The sequence below is a fragment of the Trematosphaeria pertusa genome (assembly GCF_010094035.1).
Source record: "Trematosphaeria pertusa strain CBS 122368 unplaced genomic scaffold BU26scaffold_2, whole genome shotgun sequence".
NCBI lineage: Eukaryota > Fungi > Ascomycota > Dothideomycetes > Pleosporales > Trematosphaeriaceae > Trematosphaeria > Trematosphaeria pertusa.
This window is the reverse complement of record NW_022987213.1, coordinates 3,422,817-3,437,791: the sequence shown is the minus strand read 5'-3', so window position 1 is coordinate 3,437,791 and position 14,975 is coordinate 3,422,817. Positions and strand designations below refer to the sequence as shown.

Genomic DNA, 14,975 nt, shown 5'->3' with positions numbered 1-14,975 from the left:
TGTCCCATTGCACATACCAGGGTGACCCTTTTGAAGCCTCAATCTCAGACCCACTCATTTTGATGCTTCCATTTCGGGTGTCATGATATTGATGCCGATCCTACAGTGCCAGTCCGCTCAATGATCTTTCCATTACCGGTATGCCATGTCGTCGGGAAGGCACACGCTTCATTCACCGGCCCGGCTTCGTGCGCCCGCGGACAATTCTTATTCCCCTATCCTCGTTTGTCCCAAAACGTGCTGAGGCGTGCGCAACGTTCCGGCGTTGCACGAGGATTGCTATCTTTCATCTGCTTCCCCTCGCTCTTCTGGGTCGTTCTCACCAAGCAGCAGTCATCACTCGTTCTGACTGATTTCGTCCTTCGTTCAACTTTCTTTCATGCAGATTCTTTGCCTCTGGGCACATTCACTCGCTACATCATGTCCAACTCCAACGACTTCACCATCGACATTGGGGAGATGCCTCCCTGTTCGACAAACGAGAAGGAAGCAGCGAAGAAGCACTGGCTGTCGGAGAACCCCCTCGAAAGGATATCCAGCTTCATCTCAGACTGGACACCTTTCGGTCTCGTGGCTTCCTACTTCATCTTCTCGACCTGCCTCTACACGTATTGCAGCGAGGGCTTGATCGCTGTGTTCTGGTTCATCTACATGTGCACCAATTTCTACATTGCCGGAGCGACTGTCCTGGAGGCATTCATGAGCATCACGCCCTGCCGTGAAGCCAGGAAGATAGTGACCCAGGCCGAGGAAAAAGGATGGCTCTTCCCGACCGCGCACGACAAACTGCTTGTGCTGGATCTCCTGATTGTCGCGTACCTTCCAAACGAGCAGGACATCATTATGGACCGCGCCCTCTACGCTCTGGAGCAGATCGACTATCCAAGGGACAAGATCCGCATCAACATCCTCTACAACACACCGAAAGCGATCGAGCCCCTAGAGACAGAGCTTCATCAGCTTCCTCTAAAATATCCACACGCAAGAGTGATCAAAGTGCCGAACTCGACTTCAAAGGCGGACAATCTCAACTACTTCCTCACACTGAACACCGGCTCAGACCTCATTGCTATCTACGACTGCGATCACTATCCCCATCCGAATGGTCCTAGGTGGGCAGTGGAACGTTTCATGGCCGACGAAGAAATCGACATCGTGCAAGGCCGCTGTGTGGTCTTCAATACCGAGGACAGCTTCTTGACGAGCATGATTGCGGTCGAGTTCGACAAGATCTATGCCGTCTCGCATCCCGGACGCGCTACCATGTGGGGCTTTGGGCTGTTCTGCGGCTCGAATGGCTACTGGAGAAGCTCGCTGCTCCGCGAGCTCAAGATGGATGGCGACATGCTTACTGAGGACATCGACTCCGCTCTTCGCGCATTCTCGCGTGGCTCGAAAACGGTCCACGACCTGAACGTTACATCCTATGAGCTCGCTCCCACCACGTTCCCGGCATTCTGGAAGCAACGGCTACGATGGGCGCAAGGTTGGGCGCAGGCCAGTCTGAAACACCTCAAGATGGTCTACAACAAACCTCAGGATCCCCTCCACTCCGACTATAACCGCAGCTTCACAGCTCGCTTCGGTGTCCTCTCGCTCCTGCTCATTCGCGAGGCGTCCTATTATCTTGTCACACAGTACACGTGTCTAGTCCTCAGCTTCGTCATTACAAAGTTCCCCACTTCGGGTGAGGAGTTGTGGAAGTTCGTGTACTTCCAGTACCCGGTGTCACAATGGCTTTTCCTTATAAGGTTTGTGTACCAATTCCACGTTTCAGCGCATCACTAACGAAGCGGTGCAACAGCATTATCTGCCTAGTAGCGACATTGTGGATCACTCACCAGGTCAAATCCGAGTTCGTGTCGAGGAGGATGATTATCATCTTTTCGATCCAATACCCCTTCTACCTTGTTCTCATGGCCACGATTGGCCTTTACGGACACGCGAGGCAAATCGTCAGGTATAGCTCGTGGAACCCAACGGCGCGAAAGTAACTCAACTGCGTCATACGCAACCTCTGGCAAAAACTTTTCTTTCGTCTTGTCCATATTTGAAATCTTCATTTTCTTTTTTCCTCCGGGAAATCCACGAAGGACATTGTCGCACAGCACATGCGAGGCAACATACATAATCTAATTCAAAACATCCTAATGTAATGCATCTGTACTGCATCTTCTTCACCGACTCCTGCGTCGTGTACCCGAAGATGCGGCGTACAACATCTGCATGCCCCTTTCCTCCCGCCGTTTGCGTAATTAGCGTCTCTCAAGAGAAAATTATTCTGCGCGGCTGCATTTCGCGGTGCGCATGAAAACTCAGTCCTCAAACTTCCACCTTCCGTACATTATCACAGCAATGTCGATCAGCATTGGATCGGAGGCTGTCCTCGCCGAGCTCCTAGCGGGTATCGCCAGGACCCTGTGGAAATCTTGGACCCTATGAAAATCCTTTTACAGAGGCGCGGGCATGCCAAAATCGATCGACAATCATTGATTTTCTTCCAAAACTCGCCATGATCAACAGCGCAGATATCGAAAGATCGTCGACAGGCTCAGGGCTGAGCCTCAATCCGCGCTAGAATCGTGAAACGCGTGGGGGCATATCGTGGATGTCCACTCGGAACCCATAGGCTGGCATGTTTTGCGGCCCGATCTTCCATTCGTCGGCGGGGTCATCCGCACGGAACCAAGCAGAGTCAGTTTGGCGTGCATTGGGGCGCGGTTGGCTGTTGCGCCCCTGAAAACCGCAGGCTGCTGCGCCTCGGCAGGGTGCCCGAGAGTTGCTTTTGCACGCGTAGTTCCCATCACGTTGCGCGGGGAATCGAGAATAAGGAAACGAAAGGGATTCATTTGCTGCTGAAGTTCATCCTGCGGAAAGCTGCGGGCGAAGAAACGACACGTCCTCGCCTTCCCTGGTCCTCTCTAAAACTGAGTTCTGACACTTTGATAACAGGTGGCTTTCCACTTCCATGGGCACCGACTCGATCACGCAAATGCGCACGATATGGCCTCCGAAAGCAGAACGTCAAAATGAGGATGTGCGGTTGACCTAGATAACGGACACTACGGACGTGGCGTGAATGGCTGTTGCCGACTTAGACTACGGTTGTGGCGCGGCACCAACGAAAACGAGAAAGGCGCCAGTGGTCCCGCCATGGAGTGTGCTTAGCCTTGGCGCGTTATCTTCAACTTCGACCGGAAGTTTGCAGGAGCTGAGTGCGACCCCTGCTGTACCGAATGTCGTGATGACAGGGAATGAGCATCTACGATCGGCAAGGGACACAGCAGATGCTTTCGGGGGCATGTTGCGTCTGCTTCGGCTCCCCCACGGAGATGCGAGGTTACGTGCCCAGGTGCTACGTCGGACACGTGAGGCACGTGTTTTCGACAACGAATGGCGCCCATAGTGTCTTTTTCTGCCTTCTTGCGGATGTCTTCAATGTGGGCTCGTCTTCTGTTTCTCGCATCAAGATCGAACACGGGCAGCCTCACCACCATGAAGTCCCAACTACGGTCCACTCGTTTCACCACCTTCTTTTCCTCATCCGTATCTACTCCTCTGAATTCTGAACGTATTGCTTCACAGGATTACCTCATCGGCCTCCGGGGTATCCTCGTAGTGCAGTCCTTCCTTTTCGTCTTCTTTCAAACATTCCTCCCAGCCGCTGTAGCGGATTCGAAGAACACCGTAGGGCCACTGTATCAAGTCGTCCTCCGTAAGAGCGTCTCTGTCCTCCTTTGGAACGAATCCCTTATCTACTCCTTCATCATCCTACTCTCGGCCCGCACGATATGCCTCCCTTTCCTCAACAGCACCACGCGTGCCGTCTGCTCGTCCGCTATCTTTCGCCGCGGGATCCGACTCTTCCTTCCCACGTTCATCATATTCTCGCTTTCGGCGGCAGCATTTAGCACGACCTCTACGCAATACATCTTCGACTTCCTAGAAGCTACGGGGAATGTCAGCACCGCAGTGCCGAAGCGCTTCCGCAACTTCCTTGTCTACTTCAACTCGCTCTTCGACATCTTCTGGCTTTCCAAAGGCTACTCGTCGCAAGCCGCAAACCAGGCATTCCCCTCCGGTACCCTTTGGATCGTATCGCTGCTCTTCCAGCAAAGCTACACGGTCTACATGACTATGGTCATTGTACCCTACACCCGCACTTCCTGGCGCGTAAAAGCACTTCTTGTATTCATCCTCACCGCGTGGTGGGTCCAGAGCTGGGCGTGGTATAGCATCACTGGCCTCCTACTCGCAGACGCGGTGTGCAACATGAACTTCCAGTTCAAGTCGCAGACCGGTTTCAATATTGGAAGGGTCAAGGTACCAGTGTGGCCACTTTATGCGCTGATGGTAGTTGGGGGTGTGCTGCTGCAGTATCTGTTCATTGCGTGGAGGCCCGAGTATCGGAACGCGGAGTTGCAGGGGCACACTGGTCTTTACACAGCCGGATCCTTGAATACGGGCGTGGATCTGGATCAGCCGCAGGCGAGGGATGACAACTACCTCATCATCCTCGGTATCATGCTCTTAATCGAGACGTATGAGCTACCGCAAAAACTGCTTCGGAAAAAGATCCTGGTCGAGATGGGAAAGCGGAGCTTCAGTAAGTTCATCTATCCTTTCCCAAATGCGGTACATGCTGATGAAAGCGGTAGGCATCTTTCTCGTCAAGCCTCTCCTTATTTATACCGCCGGCATCAAGCTCTTCATGCATCTGCATGCTTCGGGTACGAATCGCGGCCTGGCTACTTTTGCATGCTTCGTCACTTGCGTGCCGTTGGTGGGACTGGCTTCAGAGGTCTTCTATCGTATAGTGGATCTGCCGAGCGTCGCAATCGCGAAGGAGGCTTGGGCGTGGGTCAAGAAATGAAGGAGTTCGGGGCGCCTTTGAGGACAGCTCAGCAGTCTACGTTATTGACGTGAGCAGGCGATTCTTTGGCTTCGGGGCCTGCTTCAGGAAGTAGGGGCACTTCTACTGCGCTTGGGCAATGCCATGGGTTGCAGTTATATTTGAGAACGTAGCATGGTGTAATTATATACTTCATGGGGTAGGGCTTAAGTGGCAATCTGACTAGGGGTGGGCACGGACCAATGTGACTCGCGTTATGCCGCATTTGGTTAACCGACTGTGTCACCCCTCATTATGACTCAATCCGTCAACCTTAACCACATCATTGTCATCATCAATCTCCATCTCTACCATCAAGGAGTACATGCCACCAGAGCTCCATAGTTGAGATGGACGACTTACCCCCTCGATTGCTCAGACTGGAGCACTTATGCGCTGAACTTGTCGATAACATCCTCGTGCACTTCACTAGTTCCGAGGATGGGACGCGAAGACACGATGCTAGAAGTCTTTCAAACCTATGCCTCGTCTCACGGGGTTTTCGTCGAATGGCACAGCCGTACCTATTCAGGACAGTCGAACTTAAGGTCGGATCCGAAAGTCCAATGCGCTTACTGAACGCAGCGAAGGCAAGACCCGATCTCTCCCGATCTACCCAGGAGCTGTCCGTTGAGTTCGGCCAGGGAGCTCCGACTGCTCTTACTATCGCCTGGAGGTATCAGCTTCGCCAGTTCCTGCCAGACCTGCTACCACTATTGGAGAATCTCGCGACATTTAAAACCGATCATCATTTCGGGACCACGACCTTGGTCGAGTCCGAGCTTTACAAGCAAGGCAACGGATATTCGATGGGTATCCCAGCCGACATGCGCAACCTCAAAACGCTTGAGCTAGTCGCATCCACTTGTGTATTTCGATATAACAACATTCTTCGTCTACCTCGGCTAGAAACGATTTATCTTAGTGCATGCGAAGTGTTTGACAACGGTGCTGAAGACGAAGGCTCGCCGAACGACTGGGGATGGACCTCTGACTCCATCAAGCATTTGATACTTCGCCCGATAATCCGGCAGGGGCCTTATTCGATGCCCCTTGGCCTGAGGTCGCACCAGCTCCAAGCACTAGCCCGCAGCATGCCTCGCCTAGAATCCTTACGGATCGAGCACTTTGGCAGCACGCTCAACCCAAAAGCATTTCTTTGTATTGCTGGGATCTTTGAAAGCCAGCTTCGTGGGTCCTTGCGGCGACTAGAGCTGTGCGATGGACGACTGCAAGGGGCGCACCGTCGGCCAATCGTCAATCGTCATCGGGAAGATAAAACTGGAGTGCTGGACACTATCCAATCGTCGAAGCTAGAGTACCTTCAAATCGACTTCACCACTCTATTCGGGCCGAGGCGCGACATGTCTGCCATGGAAGCAATCGGCTCTGCTAAGCTGCCACCTACGCTTCGTCACCTCTCGCTCCGATACGTTGAAATGGACGCTAGAGACACTAGTACGATGCTCAAGTGGGACGGCGGCTTGTTGATCCACGAAATTCAGAACAGATTTCCTTCGCTTGAGAGGATTACTCTGGAGCTCCACCTCTTCAAAGAACCTGACCATCATATGGTGGAAAAGTACGAAGAATCATTCAGTGCTGTTGGCATCGCTTTCAATGTACTAGAACGCGCGAGACCTATACGGCGAGTCGGTATAATCATATCCCCTTCCCGGTCTTTCAACACCTCCTCCATGACAGATTAAGAATCTCTCCAAACCGAGCATCTGCCGAGTCTCCGTCCACCTTTCCTGTCACCGTTGGACTGGTAGCCGACAGAGTGGCCGACAGACTGAGCTGGAACATGGCCGATACTTTTGAACACACAGACTGCTCGCTATCCGATAATTCGTCATCCTTGTGAAGCAGATAGTCGTCTTCGAACGGCCCGGTGAGGACCTTCTTCACATTACCCTGTGAATCGTCAGTACCGCTTCCTGACATCTGATCACAAAAAACCACAGGCCTACCTTTCCTTTCATATCGACTCCTTTGGTATCGATCCACTTCCACCTGCTCACAAGGCTCACCTCAACCCCTTTCTGGATATTCACATACGACCGGAAATCCACCGATTGCACATCAAACGCCCATCCGGGCGAACTCATGGTCACATTGACCCGACAGAACGCACGTGTCCCGAAATCCTCGTAACCTGGCCCGATTCCAGCATGAAATCCGTCCAGAATTAGCGTCAGGGCCGAATTGTCCGGTGCGAAGGCTACGGCGACTGTGCCGCTCCTACAGCCGCTGCCTTCGGTGTCGACGGCGACTTTGCTTATCGTAGCAGCTCCTGTGGGTGGTCTTGTTGCAGATGCGGCGGGTACTGCTACCGGATTTGCTGCAGGTATCGCCGTCGCGATTCCTGCGCACAGCACGAAAAGAAGTAGCGAGAAGAACGGAGGCATTGAGTTGGTGGAATGACCCGATTTCCAGAACGCATTGGCGACGCAGGGGAAGATGTATTTATTCACGGACCCACGTACTCGGACCCACCTCTGCAAGAAACCGCAAGGAGCGAAGGATTGCAAGGGACTTCCCGTCTGATCTGAGGCTCCTCGTTCCTAGCGCCCCGCCTCAACGGGTCTGGGATCGGTACTTACGCCGGGTTCTTCCAGATTGGACATGGCTGAGAATAGCAACGCATACAGTGAGAACGCGTGGTGAGCATGGTGATTGCATGATTGAAAAGGTAAATAATAATCTATGTTAATGATTGCTTTTCGGACTTTTAACTCCAATTATGCGCAAGCTTAGCTAACCGAGAAGCTGTGAAGGCGATTTAGCCTGGGATATGAATCCGCTCAACGCATCGAAGCTGCGCAGCCACAACCGCAGCCAGATACGGGAGCCGTGGTATATAAAGATACGGGTCTGGGGGTTATAAGGAAATGTTTCAGCTGGTCGACGCGCTGGATACGAGCCAATGGTGATCGCCGCCGAATTGCGCCGCCTACTGACGCACAATTTCAACCTGTCTTTACAGTTGCCCAGCGTATTGGAGTACGCCAGCTTTATCCTCCTTCCGCAGCTCATCATCGTCATCATCATCATCATCGTCGTCGTCATTATTTCCGGTGTTTAAACTAGCATCGATACTCACACACGGCTGGCTGGAGCTGCCCTAGAGCACCCCAGGCTATCGGATTCACCACGTCTAGGTACGCGCTCCGTGCGACTGTCTTATCCATGAATGAGTCTATGAGATCTTCTCAATCTTCAATTTACGTCGCACCGAGCGTTCGAAAATGCCATGGGGTTCGCCACTGGACAGACCCCGTACTTCCGGGTACTACTCCGATCTTGTACCCGTTGGACAGGGTGGTATCTACGTAGCCTGGCAGATCCTAGAGGGTGAAGGAAAGTACCTAGTGATAGGACAACTGTTGGTCCAGAATCCGTAGTCCTCCTATGCCTGTCTCCAGGTGAGAGGGGCTGGACTACTTGCCCGCCCTTTCACCGCCTGCTAAAGCTAGTGCATGGCCTGCCAGTTTACTTCACTCGCCTCGCGCAACCTCCACTTAGCAACAGCACCACAAACCAGGACAACCCACAGCGCTCGTCCCTGCGAGAGCGATGGACGGAACGGCAGACAAGCGCTGCTCGCACTGCGGCAAGACAGCAAGTCTGAAGTGCGGTCACTGCAAAGCCTCTTGGTACTGCGACGTCAGCTGCCAGAAGGCTCACTGGAGCGAGCATAAGCCTGCATGCAAGGAAGCCGACTTAGACCGCACAATCCATCGAGCTGGCCAGCTACTCCAAGACGTCTTTTTCCTCTTCCGGGAGCAGCTGTTCGACGAGTCGATCGAGAGCATCGAGGACACCGGCGACACCCTCTTCCTTCGTGATCGCCCGCGTAAGCCCGGGACCCTCATTCCCTTCCCCCACCATCTGGTCCGCGACGAGAAGGAGAAGAAAATGGTGCTGAGCACCTTAGTGTGCCACGAGCCCATCGGATACTTCCATGATCTGTTCATCCAGATGCTGAAGGGTGAGTGGACGTTGTGTCTCAAAGACGCTAGCGGCATTGTCATACTAAGCTCACCCAGGCACTCGCACTCGTATCGAGGAAGTTACCGTGAAGGTCAAGAAGCCAGCCAAGAGGACGCGCGCTATTCCGGTTCGCGGCGAGCTTCGGGGTGACTGGAGGACGCACGGCGTAATCCGAGTTATTACCTTGGATGCCTCTAGGAGCTGGATTATCGATCCTGCAGGCGCGCAGTACAGCATGTTCGCAGCCTGTTTGGACGAGCAAACGTACCAAGATCGCTACGTGGAGAAAGTGTTCTGCGCGATGAAACCAGGCACTGACAAGCTGCTATACCAGGGGTTCGCTGAATTGAAAGGCAATTGTGCGATTGTGGCGCGCATTGAGTGGGATGGAGTGAAGGCGGTCGAGGACGCTGTGCAGAAGTGGGAGAGGAACTCTGGGCTTCGATTGCCGGAACTGCTCCGCCAACCGGAAGGGACGTTTGAGCGACACCGAGAAGAGGTGCTGGAGGCAATTCAGAGTGCGCTCGTGCGGTTCGCAGCCCAGGCAGACTACAGCAGGGACATCTTGGAGACCGAACAGTACGAGCGGGCGCATCCATACTTTTCCGACTGGGAGGCGGAGCAGGTGAGAGTGAAACTGTTTAACAGCAGGACTCTGTATAGGGCTTCTGGATAGAGGCATCGACATGATGGAGGGGAGGGAACAGATAGATACCGCCACAACTCTTCCGTTTAAGCTTGCACAGGCTTCCCTTGAGGCCTTCGGTGGATAAGAGACAAAGACGCTCGTAATCGTCTAACCCAGTTCAGGTTTCCCACGATCACGCATCCTCAAAATGCCTACCTTTTCCGCGCAACCGTGTGAGCAACCTACGATAGCATTCATGTCTAGCCAGATTATCTTTGCGAGAGGCCTTGAAACACATCAGCTATCACACTCATGACCTAGCCTTGATAATATCCGCCGCCTTCTCCGCCACTGCGTACATAGTAGCTTGCAAATGCGCCGCGGGTATCATCGGAATGATACTCGCATCTACCACGCTCAACTTCTCCACACCATACACCAGCAACTGATCACTCACACACCCTCCCAACACCTTCGGCATCATAGCGCAGCTGCCACTAGGATGCGAGAAGCTCGGATCAATAGCGTTCTTCCTCAACAGCGCGGCGATGATCTCATCGTCCTCGACGTATTCAGCCCCCGGCGCGTTTTCAATCGGCTGGTAGCGCGACAGCGCAGGAGAAGCCCAGTGCTTGCGGTTCCAGCGGATAAGTTCGCAGAGTATCGCCTTATCAACCGGATTCTGGAGCGAATTGTACTGCACGATGGGGTACGCATGCGGATGCGTAGTATTGAGGGTGATAGTTCCCCGTGAGAGTGGCTTTTGATGCACCGCCGTTGCTCGATTGTTGGGCTGGATCGGCATCTCTCCAACCGCTGCGTCATATCCCGGGAGGCCCCGGTACTGGTTCAGCAGGATGTCGCGTTGACGGATGAAGCCGGCGTACAGCGCGGCATTCTGGGCGTACCGCTCCGGGAGGAAGTCTACTGGCTCCTGCGACTCGGTCTCGAGGGCGAGGTCTTGATACTTGGTAGAGAAGTTCCGCAGCGTGAGCATCGCGAGGGCGTTTCCGCGGCTTCCGCTCCACGGGCCGGATCGGTCTTTTTCGTATTGGGCGGCGGCCGAGGCGTTGAAGGAGGCGTTTGTGGCGAGGGTGTTGTAGTTGGGGAATGCGAGATTGGATATGTTGTAGTTCATATATGCGGTTGTGTGGTCTTGGAAGTTGGAGCCTACGCCTGGATTCGAGGCCTTCAGGGTGATGTTTGCGGAGCTTAAAACGTCTGCGGGTCCGATACCGGAGATCATTAGGAGGTGTGGTGTGAAAATGGCACCAGCTGCGAGGATTACCTCCCTTGAGGCGAAAGCTTCGGAAGCTGTTGGATCGCTCCGTGAAGTCATCCTCACACCTGTTGCTGTGACAGTACCATTTCTGGTGCTGAAGAGGATCTCGTCAACGTGGGTCCCCGTGACGAGCTTCAGATTTGGGCGAGACTGGGCCGGATCATAGTACGCTTTCTTTGCATGGCACCTTTCCGCCGTCGAGTTGTCGATCGTATTAGGCGCCCAAAAAGCACCAATTGGATTTGCGAAGCCTTCCTTCGGCATCGGCACGCTCTCGTTTCTCCAAGAACCGAACATCCACTTGTAGTCCGGATACTGATAGCTTGGAATCGACACCTGGACCGGACCATCCCCATACGTGCTCTCGTCATACGTAATTCCGATCTCTTTGATCGTGGTTTCAGAAGGGGGAGTGAAGGTGAACGCTTTCTTGAAGTAAGGCGCGAGCCCCTTCCAGCCCCAGCCTACGTTTCCGAGATCCTCCCACGCATCGTAGTCGGCATTTGATCCGCGATCAAACATCATGCCATTGACGACTGAGCCGCCGCCTACTACGTTACCGACTCTGACTGGCCAAGTGCGATTCGCGAGCTGCGCAATTGGCGCGCTGATCAACGAGGGATACATTGAAGCGGTATTGATTGTGGCTGCTAAGTATGGTATCCTGGGCAGTGGACTGTCATCGACATGTCCATTCTCGATGACGAGGACGGATTCTGCAGCAGAGTTAGGGAAGCGGCGCTAGAGAGATGTGACGACGGACTTGTGCCATCTTCGGAGAGTCGATTCGCCACGACTAACCCAGTGAGACCGCCTCCTACGATTATATAGTCGTAAGTCTGGTTTGCAGTCAATTGAGAAGCCACTGCAGCGAGCGCAAACCCCGTTAGGAGGTATAGTCCGAACATAGCGAAGAACAGAAGCCGATTCGATATGGCCACGGAGCTTTCAGCTCACGCTGCTGTGGATGGACCTTTTGTGGACCCTCCATTCTGCGGGGTTAGCTGTCGTGCTATGTACATTGAGGCCTTCCAGCCTTGTTTATCCGACATTATTGGGGCGTTCTTCGATGCTGATTGGGATTTGGAATTTGCGCTAAAGGCAGACTGGTATAGTGAGATTTCCTTGTGCGATCAGCAAAAGAGGGCATATTTGACTGTTTGACAGGGTAGACGATGCGAATACGTGGTTTACGAGTCTGCATGCCGAGGAAGGCCTCATATGGAGGCTGCCGGACAAGGACCTTGGCACAACTGTTAGATCTCATTTCCTCGACTCCACGATGTAGCAGGTGATGGCCTCGGCCGTTACGCGATAACGAGTCCTAGGATATGCCGACCACATGTCAGCCTGCAGGTTAGCCAGCCGGGCTAGTGAAAGTCTCCTGTGGCAGATCAGCAAATGACGAACCGCCCTTGTTCTATGACCCGGAGGTAGCCAGGCCAAGTAATGCACAACCGGTGAATTTCAATGATGCGGCAGAGGTCAATAGATCTTCTCGTCGTCGTCCTAGCAATCTTCTGACCACGGGACGTTCCAAGATTCCCCCGCAGCTGAATGTGCGCGCTAACCGCCTATAGCCTAGTGAAAAGTTTCTCCGTCCAGCCTCCATTCGCAACGCTCCGCTCCAGATTACCCACATACATCGTTTCTATTATTCCCCTTGCGCTGCCGTCAGGGCGATCATGTGTGGCGGGCAGAAGACTAATTCCTCTCCTCCGGCGTCGCCTGCGAGTGGAGACGGGCTGGTGTCACAAAGCAAGACTCCTGGTATGAACTACACCGCTACTGTAGCGTACGCTCACAAGGAACAGAATTCATTGTCCTCTGAAAGCCATTATGATGCTATCCTGGCCTTTTGTAGCCTATCCGGAGGCCTCACCTTTTTGCTCGATGACACCTGGGTCGCGCTTGTGCGTACGCGTGGTTGCTGCTCATCTCGCACATCTTCACGAGCTTCCCCCTGAGGCCCATCGTCGCTGATTGCTCCCGATTGCACCTCCCTGGCGTCTCTTTCGCGCTTTCGGGTTTCGATTCTCTTCCAAACAACGGGAGGTGTAACTAGGTCTCCCCGCGAGGCCAGCGTACTGCTCACCGTTCCCCTACCCCAACTCCGCCAACTCCAATTCCCATTGCGATCAATTGCTCCCCCTGTCGTTCCATTCCCGTGGCCAGAGCTCCTAGCTCCGTTATACTTGCTTAACCGCGGTGTCTCCTCATCCCTGAAAACCGGAATGCAGCGCCCCAGTAACCATTTCACCGTGCCACCGCACGCGCCTATGGATGCCAGGCTCACTTCCACATTCGAGAGGCCCTGCCTAACGCCATAGCTGGCATCGGGGTCATGAATCCGGTTCGTGAACAAGTTCACAAAGACGTACAGTCTGTAAGCGCCGATGCCCGTAACCGCAAGACCAAAACTCAGGAACGAGATATACATCGCTTTCTTCCGGAATGGCATGCGCAGATTGTGCAGTATCCAGGTCGGCATTGCGACCACCGCGACGTCGGTGATGAGTACGACAGAAATCGTACCATACGTGTAATTCGCCGGGTCGATACAGGTTCCCGGCTGCGTCTTGTCCCAGAACTTAGACACGGGTCGACATTGGAAGGCGCATACTAGGGGCGCAGCGATAGTGAACAACGCATTGGCGCTGAAGATGCTCCACAGTGCGATGTTGATGCGGCGGTTCGGAGAGCGCAGCTTAAGAAGCGTGATTACGAAGGAAGCTTTTATCAGACCAAGGATGGGATTATAAACCACCGCGTTGGCGAAGCCCCATTTTTGGTATTCCGTCGGATCGACCGCGCCCGGAGGGATGTCGTAGTAATGGTAACCATACCATGACTTCTTGAATGCTGAAGCAGCGTCAGTAGGGCCTCGACACAGCGATATACTCAAGTCAGGAGGACTGACACTGCCATGTCGTATACGTCAACGCGATGACCAAGGCCTGGGCGATGAGGAGGAGCACATCCTCAATGGCAAACTTGCTCGTAACGGTCCTCCGCCATAACCTCAACCCCACAATCACCGTCGATACCACAGCCGGAACGGTAACAAGCGCGAGAGCCGAAGGTTGAAGCGTTCGAGGCGCCATGCCTCCAAACCGGAGGGGTGACGAAAAGGAAAAACAATTCACAGAATCCGATTCTCCACGGGTTCGAGAGATATCGAGCTAAATTGTAAAGAGAATGCCGCGAGTAACACCTGGCGTCGGCGACGTTCCCCAGCGGCCCGCCAATCAGGTCGGACCGCCAACGGGACCATGCGCATCTCATCTACGATCGGACTGCACACAATTAATGTGACGTTATGGAGATGGAGGGGTTAACCAAAAGCCTTGCGCAAGACCCCCTGTACAGGAAGAGGAGGTACGACCGAAGAGATCGCCCAAAGACCCAAGATTCCAAGACCCCACGGTTGCATGGCGCTGTGGTGATTGGATGGTAGAATTGATGGCTTGGCTGGCATAGCGATCCTTTTACACTTCCTAGGCGCCAGGCGCCAATTGCTGGCGAGGTGATTGCTCGTCAATCGCCATGCTCTGTCACTGAATCTAGGGATACCTAGGTACTCACCTTTCCTCCTGCAAAATACGTTGGATCCCGAAACCATCCTGTAGAGAATCCCGTCGTATCTGCAGGATGAGGAAGTCTTGGATCAAGTGTCCAGCGTTCGAATTAGCTGCGGGCGGTGAGAAGCCGGTAATCCCGACACTTTGACATGCAAGAGCTTGGACCGTTTGTGAATTAACCGGTGCATCTGATTGGTCAACCCTGCTTTGTAGGATTGCCGCGCATGGAGCATCTCGCATCCCTTCAACGCGCATTTCGCCCTACTATGGAGCTCCTTGTACATGCCGTCCAGCAGTTCACCTGATCAACTGGATGGCCTCGGTTTTACTTTGTCGCACAGCTTGAACTCCAAGGAAAGCAATACGGCAGGCCGGTGGACGTAGCTCATCGCGCATAGCTCATGCTTGATGGGGAAATAGGGCTGAGCGCACTAGCAGCGGCAACTCGGAATAACATCAACAACGGCATCTTGCAACCACCGGGCCGTTCCTGTCGATTGGATCCTCACCCGCACGGGTGTGCAGCCGAGCCCTTCCTAAATTGCGCTCCAGTGCCTCTTCTAGTCTCCTCATGGCAATTAGATGAACTCGGACGGA

At 53.7% G+C, this 14,975-nt stretch overlaps 6 protein-coding genes across 6 annotated transcripts; 3 read left to right on the top strand and 3 right to left on the bottom strand.

Moving 5' to 3' along the window:
* Positions 1-420: 420 nt before the first annotated feature.
* BU26DRAFT_528074 (glycosyltransferase family 2 protein) lies at positions 421-1,994 on the top strand (the record flags this gene model as incomplete). The annotated part of the gene is made up of 2 exons (XM_033830826.1): positions 421-1,751; positions 1,805-1,994. The coding sequence occupies 2 exons, from the start codon at positions 421-423 to the stop codon at positions 1,992-1,994; spliced, it is 1,521 nt and encodes a 506-aa protein (XP_033690340.1).
* A 1,501-nt stretch (positions 1,995-3,495) lies between these two features.
* Positions 3,496-4,873, top strand: BU26DRAFT_559943 (uncharacterized protein; the record flags this gene model as incomplete). Its single annotated transcript, XM_033832756.1, has 2 exons — positions 3,496-4,606; positions 4,659-4,873. The coding sequence occupies 2 exons, from the start codon at positions 3,496-3,498 to the stop codon at positions 4,871-4,873; spliced, it is 1,326 nt and encodes a 441-aa protein (XP_033690339.1).
* A 1,478-nt stretch (positions 4,874-6,351) lies between these two features.
* BU26DRAFT_515055 (uncharacterized protein) lies at positions 6,352-7,308 on the bottom strand. The gene is made up of 2 exons (XM_033827973.1): positions 6,865-7,308; positions 6,352-6,808 (listed from the first exon to the last, which is right to left on the bottom strand). Exons 1-2 carry the CDS (start codon positions 7,300-7,302, stop codon positions 6,575-6,577), a joined length of 672 nt encoding a protein of 223 aa, XP_033690338.1. The 5' UTR covers positions 7,303-7,308; the 3' UTR covers positions 6,352-6,574.
* A 1,076-nt stretch (positions 7,309-8,384) lies between these two features.
* BU26DRAFT_154018 (uncharacterized protein) lies at positions 8,385-9,694 on the top strand. The gene is made up of 2 exons (XM_033820030.1): positions 8,385-8,885; positions 8,944-9,694. The coding sequence occupies exons 1-2, from the start codon at positions 8,471-8,473 to the stop codon at positions 9,561-9,563; spliced, it is 1,035 nt and encodes a 344-aa protein (XP_033690337.1). The 5' UTR covers positions 8,385-8,470; the 3' UTR covers positions 9,564-9,694.
* Positions 9,656-11,948, bottom strand: BU26DRAFT_154022 (GMC oxidoreductase). The gene is made up of 2 exons (XM_033820031.1): positions 11,561-11,948; positions 9,656-11,513 (listed from the first exon to the last, which is right to left on the bottom strand). The coding sequence occupies exons 1-2, from the start codon at positions 11,703-11,705 to the stop codon at positions 9,826-9,828; spliced, it is 1,833 nt and encodes a 610-aa protein (XP_033690336.1). The 5' UTR covers positions 11,706-11,948; the 3' UTR covers positions 9,656-9,825.
* Positions 11,949-13,000: 1,052 nt separating this feature from the next.
* BU26DRAFT_383511 (uncharacterized protein) lies at positions 13,001-13,648 on the bottom strand (the record flags this gene model as incomplete). Its single annotated transcript, XM_033822600.1, has 1 exon — positions 13,001-13,648. A coding segment is annotated over one exon (648 nt), but the record flags the coding sequence as incomplete, so codon positions are not given.
* Positions 13,649-14,975: the final 1,327 nt, after the last annotated feature.